The sequence below is a fragment of the Giraffa tippelskirchi genome, chromosome 3 (assembly GCF_054371585.1).
Source record: "Giraffa tippelskirchi isolate mGirTip1 chromosome 3, T2T-mGirTip1v1.2.pri, whole genome shotgun sequence".
Taxonomy (NCBI): domain Eukaryota; kingdom Metazoa; phylum Chordata; class Mammalia; order Artiodactyla; family Giraffidae; genus Giraffa; species Giraffa tippelskirchi.
Window position 1 is genome coordinate 189,083,935 of NC_137277.1, and position 9,596 is coordinate 189,093,530.

General features: G+C 47.8%; 1 protein-coding gene across 1 annotated transcript; it reads left to right on the forward strand.

Moving 5' to 3' along the window:
- Positions 1-1,069: 1,069 nt before the first annotated feature.
- On the forward strand, positions 1,070-4,064 carry LOC145543287 (phospholipase A2, membrane associated-like). The gene is made up of 4 exons (XM_081584332.1): positions 1,070-1,109; positions 1,293-1,437; positions 1,685-1,791; positions 3,922-4,064. The coding sequence occupies exons 1-4, from the start codon at positions 1,070-1,072 to the stop codon at positions 4,062-4,064; spliced, it is 435 nt and encodes a 144-aa protein (XP_081440458.1).
- Positions 4,065-9,596: the final 5,532 nt, after the last annotated feature.

Consider the following 9,596-nt stretch of genomic DNA (forward strand, 5'->3'; position numbering starts at 1 on the left):
ACAGGAAAGATGACAAAATAATCTACAATTTTGCCATCAGCTAATGGCACATAAGGATGGAAAAACCTCAGCTCTATAAGGCCAGCTGAGAGGAAAAAGAGAGGATCACCTAGGAGGAGGCGCATGCCAAACTCTGAGACCAAAAACTGGCCATACAGCCACCCTATTTCCCATCTCACCAACCCCCAAGCTTCCAGAGGGATCAGCTATTTAACTGGAGTTCAGAATAAACAAGGCGGTCACTTGGAGATTTTAACTTGGGATCCTCTGAGAAGTAAATAGCCAGAAATGAATACCCAGTCCCTGATCACTGGCTGACTTCAAGAGTGGCTATAGTGTGTGTGTGTGTGTGTGTGAGTGTGTGTGCGTGTGTACAGGTGTGTGTATGCACATGCGGGCACCCATGAGCACAAGCCTGCACGTGCCTGATTTGGTATGACAAGAGGGTATGTGTGCACAAGTGTGTGGTGTTGGAACTTGAATATATTCTATAAAAGGATGTCCACACTAGTAGATGAGCACAGAGTAGGTGTGGGTGTGGGTGTGCAAGAAGTGTGTGTGAGTGTGCATGAAGTGTGTGTGAGTGTGTGTTTGTGCATATACAAGTGTAAGGGTGAAAGAGATGGTGCTGCTTTAGTTCTGGAGAAAAACACTGCAAATGGGCCCATGAGCAGAATTCCTAAGCCTTGACTCCAGTGTGGGGGTGAGCAAGCTACACATACTGGGGGACACACAGCCTATGACCTCGGGGATCTCCCGGTTGTTTATTGGGATGGCCTGGTCACACCCTCCCAGGAACTCTCAGGAGGGTGAGGAGCGTGGCGGTCTCAGCAGTGACTCGTGTGACAAAGCTGGGAAGTGCCCCCTCCACATGTCCTGTGTGTCCAGTGAAGGCAGCCATGCTGGACCCGCCTGGGATGGAAGGGCACGTCTGTGATCTCCTTCAAAGACTCTCTTCATCAACATCGTTGAATGTGAACAGGACAGCAGGGGCCGGAGCAGAAGCTGGACCACCTGTCAGAGGATCTAGGCTGGTCTGTCTGTATTTCTCCCCCACAGAACCCTCAAGATGAAGACCCTCCTGCTGCTGGCAGTGACCATGGCCATCGGTAAGAGTTGACCCTGACCTCTGGCCACGAGGGGGACAGCCCAGGGAGGGAGGCACCCTCATCCCCAGCTTCGCTTCCCACCGCATCTGGCCCTCTCTCAGAAGTGGGGGCGAGGGGCTGGCAGGGGGAGGCAGAGGGAGGTCGTAGGGCCCCAGGCGCCATCACCAGCTGATGTCCTTCCAGGCCTGCTGCAGGTCCATGGAGCTTTGCTGGATTTCCGGAAAATGATCAAGTTCACGACAGGAAAGGAACCTGTGACCAGTTATGGCTTCTATGGTTGCTACTGTGGTGTGGGTGGCAGAGGAACCCCCAAGGATGCAACAGATTGGTGAGGCCACCCTCAGCCCTCCCTGCCCTCTGCCCACTTGTAGCCCCAATGCGGGTGGGAGCTGAAGCCTCCTGCTTTAGTCCCATCAGCATAGAACCCAGGAGATCCTGGCCTAAAAAGCAGCCAGCTTGTTGGAAACTCCGCTGTAGACTATTCCAATGTCCCAGAGCCAAGGGGATGAGACCACAGGGCGCTGGGCTCCCTGGAGCTTCTGGGAGGCAGCCCCAATAGCTCAGCCTTGTCACAGGTGTTGCAGGGCACATGACTGTTGCTACGTAAACCTACAAAAACGTGGATGCCGCACCAGCTTCCAGAGCTACAACTTTGTTTTCCAACGGGGCCGCATCGTTTGTGGTAAGAAAAGAGACCTACAACACCACCCGGCCGCCTCTGTTCATTTTACTGCGTGTCCGCTGGGCCAGACACTGTGCTGGGCATCCGAGCTAGAAAAAAGGGACCGTGTCCCCACCTCAAGGAGTTCATTGTGGACTGAGAAGAAAAGAAAATCAAAATCTAACATGATAGTCTCAGAGAGGAAGTAAGAAAAAGGTCAGGGCTCTGAACATAGCCTGAGGGTCATGGAGGTCTGGAAGCTTCCTGAAAGTGGTGATCCCCAAGCTGAGTCTTCAAGGCTGAGAGGGGTCAGGGGAAGGAGCATGAGGATACATCAGGGACAAGGGTCCAGAGGGAACTGCAACAGTTCTGTGCTGCTGAAGGCAAAGGTGAGGATGAGACAGGGTGGTGAGTGATGATGCTGGAGAGACAGGAAGGGGCTAGGTCAAGTCTCCAGGCCATATTGTATTTAGATTAAGTCCTAAAGAATTAGGGAGCTCTTAACAAAAGGAGTGGTATAATCATGCTTGCATTTCACATTTGCTCTGTCTGAGGGTAGATGCTGACAGGGGTGGGGCAGGCGGGGAGGGGAGGCAGAGGAGAGACAGGAAGCCCTTGAGCTTTAGCAATGGTGGATCAGGATGCGAGGGGTGGAGAGTGCCATCAAGAAGCATTTGAGATCGGATCGGTAGAGCTCGGTGGTGGACTGGTTACGGTGCCTGGGAGCTGCTGGATTGGCTATACCATTGTGGGGATGGTTCTACTGAGAAGGGCCTGGTAGGAGAGGGTAGGAGGAATTCCATTCAGAGCATGTTGAGTTTGGAAGCTTCCAGAACACCCAGGGAGATGGGCAGAAGGCAGCTGGATGAAGGAGCTGGCAGCTCAAGGGAGAGTCTGGACACAGATTCAGGAGGTGGCCGCAGAGAGGAGCGAGCTGGCGGTACCCACCCATTCGGTGTTTAAAGGCCCAGAAAGGAGACAGAGGAGGGACAGTCAGAGAAGGAGGGGAAGAGACAAGAAGGCCGAGGAATTGGCCGGGAGGAGAGGATGAACAGCAGCCGGTTTAAGAAAGGAGACCTCCAGGATAAGGGCTGACCGGGCTCCTTGGGTTTAGAGGCAGAAAGACCACTGAGGACCTCAGTGGGAGCTGTCTCCATGTATCTGTGAGGGCAAAGTCAGATTAGCATGGGTTGGAAGGTGGGGGGGGGGGTGAAGAGAGGTTTCAGGTGTAGACGATGTTCTGGAGCAAGTTTGGCCGTGTAGGGGAGGAGAGGGATGGGTGCTGGCTGGCAGGAATTGCCTGGTGCCCCAGACAGCTGCCCCATGGGGGAACTTTTGAGAAACCATGGACTATTCCTCAACCACCTGAGGTCTCTAAGATCAGGAAGTATGTCTTCCCATCATGATCTTCCATAAGGTCCTGCGTCTTTAGCAGGCTCTAGGTGACAAGCAACAAGATGCCCACCTAACAGAGGCTCAGAGAGTGAGGAAGTCTGACTCTCCTGAAACACAGTCTGGAAGAGGGCAGTGCCAGGGTGGGGGCAGCTTCTCAGCTGTGTTGCGAAGGATCCAGTCCTTTCCCAACCTTCTGCTCTGCCACGTTAGCAACGTGATTCCAAGGCACACTTAGAGCTCCAAGAGTTGTGGCTTCACTCTAGAGAAGAGGCTTTCCCTTCGCACCTCTCTCTTCCTGAGAGAGGAAATTCATCCTTCCTGGAAGCCCCCAGCAGACTTTCCTTGTGGCTCATTGGTCAGGGCAAGGTCACGTGCTTCCCCTACACTAATCACTACAAAGGAAGCAGGGATGACCATGACTGGCTTACAGCTATCAAGACCCACTCCCAGACCCCAGGGGCCAGGGGCTTTGCACCTGAACACATCTGCTGGGGAGAAGAAAGAGACAGTGTCTAACAGCAAGGCTTTTCACAGAATCCCAGTGCATGACTGCTGTGTCCCCATGAGACGGGGTGTGGGCTTCCTGAGGGCAGGAATTCTGTCTCCCCATCAGTCAGAAATATCTGGACATCAGTGCTTGTCCCAGACTAGAAACCCTGGGAGAACAGGGGCTGTGTCTTCTCCCCCAGAATTCACACAAGAATCCATAGAATTTTAACAACCCCCCATCCTACATTTATTTTATTGTGATTTCAGGTGATCAGGACTACTGTAAGCGTGGACTGTGTCAATGTGATAAAGCAGCTGCCGATTGTTTTGATAGAAACCTGAGGACCTACAATAAAAACCTCCAATACTACAACAACCTTCTGTGCACTGGGAGCGCCCCCCAATGCTGACAGGCCCTCATCCTGGAAGCCCTGCCAACCAGTGCTGAGTCTCCTTCTCTGCACCCCACTTCCTACCCTAGCCATGGTCGCCAGCACATGACGGAAAACCCCTCGCCCACCCTAGAGACCAGCCAGGAACCCTTCTCCTCCCTGACTAAAGTTTTCAGTCCAGAATGAGAAGCTCAAAGTTCTGGCATGTATGCTGGCCCCTTCCCCCCGCTTCCTTGGGCAGCCAGAGACTTTACTCAACTCCTACTCTTGAATTAAGTCCAACGTCATGTTTAACTGTAGCAGCTACATTTCTGGTTGGCTCTTCTGAATAAAGCAATTCATTTGACAAAATGTGTATGTGTGTGGAGTCAAATCCCCAACACCACCACTTCTCTAAGCGTTAACACCCTCATCTAAATGGAGATGACTTTGGTCCCAAGTTCATGGGCTTGATGGAGAAGCAAAAGGGATAATGGATGTAAAGTACCAGGTATAGCTTGTCTCCATCTGTCCTTATTATTCCTTTGTGGGTCCCACAAAGGCACCGGGTTTATGGAGCATGGATGGGAGCTGACGTTTAGCAAGTTCTGCATTCAGCCAGAGAGAGTGCCTTTCTGTAATTCATCTTCTAAAGCTGGGAGCCTTTTTGTAATTCTGCAGAAAAAGGCTACCTTTGCTAGTGGTAGCCCTGATCATATTTACTCTCACTCATAATAAGAGACTTGCAAATGAAATCTCCACTGGGATACCATTTTTGTTTATTCAGTTCAGTTCAATCACTCAGTCACGTCTGACTCTTTGCGACCCCATAGATTGCAGCACGCCAGGCCTCCCTGTCCATCACGAACTCCCAGAGCTTACTCAAACTCATGTCCATCAAGTCAGTGATGCCATCCAAACATCTCATCCTCTGTCGTACCCTTCTCCTCCTGCCTTCAATCTTTCCCAGCATCAGGGTCTTTTCCAATGAGTCAGTTCTTCGCATCAGATGGCCAAAGTATTGGAGTTTCAGCTTCAATATCTGTCCTTCCAATGAATATTCAGGACTGATTTCCTATAGGGTGGACTGGTTGGATCTATTGCGGTCCAAGGAACTCTCAAGAGTCTTCTCCAACACCACAGTTCAAAAGCATCAATTCTTCGGTGCTCAGCTTTCTTTATAGTCTAACTCTCACATCCGTATATGACTACTGGAAAAACCATAGCTTTGACTAGACAGACCTTTGTTGGCAAAGTAAAGTGAAAGTGAAGTCGCTCAGTCATGTCTGACTCTTTGCAATCCCATGGACTGTAGCCCACCAGGCTCCTCCATCCATGGGATTTTCCAGGCAAGAGTAATGGAGTGGGTTGGCATTTCCTTCTCCAGGGGATCTTCCCGACCCAGGGATTGAGCCCAGGTCTCCTGCATGGTAGGCAGATGCTTTACAGTCTGAGCCACCAGGGAAGTCTGGCAAAGTAATGTCTCCGCTTTTTAATATGCTGTCTAGGTTGGTCCTAGTTTTTTTCTAAGGAGCAAGCATCTTTTAATCTCATGCTGCAGTCACCAAGTGCAGTGATTTTGGAGCCTCCAAAAAACCAAGTCTCTCCCTGTTTCCATTGTTTCCCCATCTATTTGCCATGAAGGTGGGACCAGATGCCATGATCTTAGTTTTCCAAATGTTGAGTTTTAAGCCAACGTTTTCACTCTCCTCTTTCACTTTCATCAACAGGCTCTTTAGTTCCTTGCTTTCTGCCATAGGATGGTGTCATCTGCATGAGGTTATTGATATTTCTCCTGGCGATTTGATTCCAGCTTGTGACTCATCGAGCCTGGCATTTCACATGATGTACTCTGCAACTGTTAAATAAGCAGGGTGACAATATACAGCCTTGATGTACTCCTTTCCCTATTTGGAACCAGTCTATCATTCCATGTCCAGTTCTAACTGTTGTTTCTTGACCTGCATACAAGAGGCAGGTCAGGTGGTCTGGTATTCCCATCTCGTGAAGAATTTCCCAAAGTTTATTGTGATCCACACAGTCAAAGGCTCTGGCGTGGTCAATAAAGCAGAAGTAGATGTTTTTCTGGGGCTCTGTTAATTTTTCAATGATCCAGCAGATGTTGACAATTTGATCTCTGGTTCTCTGCCTTTTCTCAATCCAGGTTGAACATCTGAAATTTCAGAGTTCATGTACTGTTGAAGCCTGGCTTGGAGAATTTTGAGCATTACTTTGCTACCATGCAAGATGAGTGCAATTGTGCGGTAGTTTGAGCATTCTTGGCATTGTCTTTCTTTGGAATTGGAATGAAAACTGACATTTTTCAGTCCTGTGGCCACTGCTGAGTTTTCCAAATTTGCTGGCATATTGAGTGCAGCACTTTCACAGCATCATATTTTAGGATTTGAAATAGCTCAACTGGAATTCCATCACCTCCACTAGCTTTGTTCATAGTGATGCTTCCTAAGGCCCTCTTGACTTTGCATTTCAGGATGTCTGGCTCTAGGTGAGTGATTACACCACTGTGATTATATGGGTCATGAAGATCTTTTTTATATAGTTCTTCTGTGTGTTCTTGCCACCTCTTCTTAATATCTTCTGCTTCTGCTAGGTCCATAACATTTCTGTCCTTTATCGAGACCATCTTTGCATGAAATGTTCCCTTGGTATCTCTAATTTTCTTGAAGAGCTCTCTAGTCTTTCCCATTCTATTGTTTCCCTCTATTTTTTTGCATTGATCACTGAGGAAAGCTTTCTTATCTCTCCTTGCTATTCTTTGGAACTCTGCATTCAAATGGGTATATCTTTCCTTTTCTCCTTTGCCTTTAGTTTCTCTTCTTTTCTCAGCCATTTGTAAAGCCTCCTCAGACAACCATTTTGCCTTTTTGCATTTCTTTTTCTTGGGGATGGTCTTGATCACTGCCTCCTGTACAATGTCACGAACCTCCGTCCTTATTTCGTCAGACACTCTATCATATCTAATCCCTTAAATCTATTTCTCACTTCCACTCTATAATTGTAAGGGACTTGATTTAGGTCATACCTGAATGGTCTAGTGGTTTTCCCCACTTTCTTCCATTTCAGTCTGAATTTGGCAATAAGGTGTTCATGATCTGAGCCACAGTCCACTCCTGGTCTTGTTTTTGCTGACTGTATAGAGCTTCTCCATCTTTGGCTGCAAATAATATAATCAATCTGATTTTGGTGTTGACCATCTGGTGATGTCCATGTGTAGAGTCTTCTCTTGTGTTGTTGGAAGAGGGTGTTTGCTATGACCAGTGCATTCTCTTGGCAAAACTCTGTTAGTCTTTGCCCTGCTTCATTCTGTACTCCAAGGGCTAATTTGCCTGTTCCTCCAGGTATCTCTTGACTTTCTACTTTTGCATTCCAGTCCCCTATAATGAAAAGGACACCTTTTTTCTGTGTTAGTTCTAGAAGGTCTTGTAAGTCTTCATCGAACCATTCAACTTCAGCGTCTTCAGCATTACTGGTTGGGGCATAGACTTGGATTACCATGACGTTGAATGGCTTAGCTTGGAAATGAACAGAGATCGTTCTGTCGTTATTGAGATTGCATCCAAGTACTGCATTTCAGACTTTTTTGTTGACTATGATGGCTATTCTATTTCTTCTAAGGCATTCTTGCCCACAGATATAATGGTCATCTGAGTTAATCACCCATTCCAGTCCATTTTAGTTCTTTGATTCTGAAAGTGTCGATGTTCACTCTTGCCATCTCCTGTTTGACCACTTCCAATTTTCCTTGATTCATGAACCTAACATTCCAGGTTTCTATGCAGTATTGTTCTTTACAGCATCAGACTTTACTTCCATCACCAGTCACATCCACAATTAGGTGTTGTTTTTGCTTTGGTTCTGTTGCTTTATTCTTTCTGGAGTTATTTCTCCACCGACCTCCCATAGCATACTGGGCACCTACCGACCTGGGGAGTTCATCTTTCATTGTCCTATCTTTTTGCCTTTTGAACTGTTCATGGGGTTCTCAAGGCAAGAATACTGAAGTGGTTTACCATTCCCTTCTCCAGTGGACCACGTTTTGTCAGAACTCTCCACCATGACCCATCCATCTTGGGTGGCCCTACACAGCATGGCTCATAGTTTCATTGAGTTAGACAAGGCTGTGGTCCATGTGATCAGATTGGTTAGTTTTCTGTGATTGTGGTTTTCAGTCTGTCTGCCCTCTGATGGAGAAGGATAAGAGGCTTATGGAAGCTTCCTGATGGGAGAGACTGACTGAGGGGGAAACTGGGTCTTGTTCTGATGGGCAAGGCCATGCTCAGTAAATCTTTAATCCAATTTTCTGTTGATGGGCGGAGCTGTGTTCCCTCCCTGTTGTTTGACCTGAGGCTAAACTATGGTGGAGGTGATGAAGATAATGGTGACCTCCTTCAAAAGGTCCCACGCAGGCACTGCTACACTCAGTGCCCCCGACCCTGCAGCAGGCCAGTGCCGACCCACGCCTCGCTGGAGACTCCTGAACACTCACAGGCAAGTCTGGGTCAGTGTCTCATGGGGTCACTGCTCCTCTCTCCTGGGTCCTGGTGCGCAGAAACTTTTGTCTGTGCCCTCCAAGAGTGTGTTCCCGCAGGCCTGTGTGCATTCTGGAGGCTCTATGGCGGGGTTAATGGTGACCTCCTCCAAGAGGGCTTATGCCATACTGAGGTCTACTTTTATTTATTAGAATGGATAAAAATCCAAAAGTATGACAGTGCTCTATTGGCAAGGCTGTGTGGGGAGTCAGCCTCTCTTGATGGCTGGTGGGAGAGGGCAATGCCTACAGAGACTAAGTTGCTGATATCTATCAAAATTAGATATGCAGTTATTCTCTTTCTCAGCAAAGAACCTCTGGAAATATACCCTAAGAAGGTACACAAGCACATGCGCAGTAATGTGAGCAACTTTTGTCATCGCTGCTGCTAAGTCGCTTCAGTCGTGTCCGACTCTGTGCGACCCCATAGACGGCAGCCCACCAGGCTCCCTCGTCCCTGGGATTCTCCAGGCAAGAACACTGGAGTGGGTTGCCATTTCCTTCTCCATTGTTACATTGTTCTTAATTGGGATGGAAATACCCTCAAGTGTCCATGTAGATAGGAAGATTTAGATAAACAAGGGTACAACTTCAAATGGAATACAATATACCTGTTTAATGAGAGACATTTCCTCTGTTACAATACAGAAAATCTCCACGATATGGTGGCAGGCAAAAAGAGCAGAGTGGAGGAATATAAATGGTGTGCTACATTTACGTAGGAAAAGGTGGGAATATGAATATGTGTTTGCTAATATTGACACAAACATTTAAAGAAAAGACCAGACGTTAATTTCAATGCTTGCCTATAAAGATCAGTGCTGTCAGGGAGGGAAATGTGGTTGGCACAGAGGGGAGCGACCTCTCGATAAATAATGTTTCATATTGTTTTGTTTTTTAGCAGTATGAAAGTATTTCCCATTTAAAAATTAGCATCATCAAACACATACAAACATTTCTCTCCCTAAGACAAACACCAATTATTAGAGACAATACAGTCTAATCCAGGGATTGGAAAACAG

What these genes read in the sequence shown, in the direction of transcription:
- LOC145543287 (XM_081584332.1), top strand. Translation starts at nt 1,070, where the DNA reads ATGAAGACCCTCCTGCTGCTGGCAGTGACCATGGCCATCG. An exon ending in GGCAGTGACCATGGCCATCG is followed by an intron (nt 1,110 to 1,292) that starts GTAAGAGTTGAC and finishes ATGTCCTTCCAG; the next exon opens with GCCTGCTGCAGGTCCATGGA. An exon ending in ACGGGGCCGCATCGTTTGTG is followed by an intron (nt 1,792 to 3,921) that starts GTAAGAAAAGAG and finishes TTGTGATTTCAG; the next exon opens with GTGATCAGGACTACTGTAAG.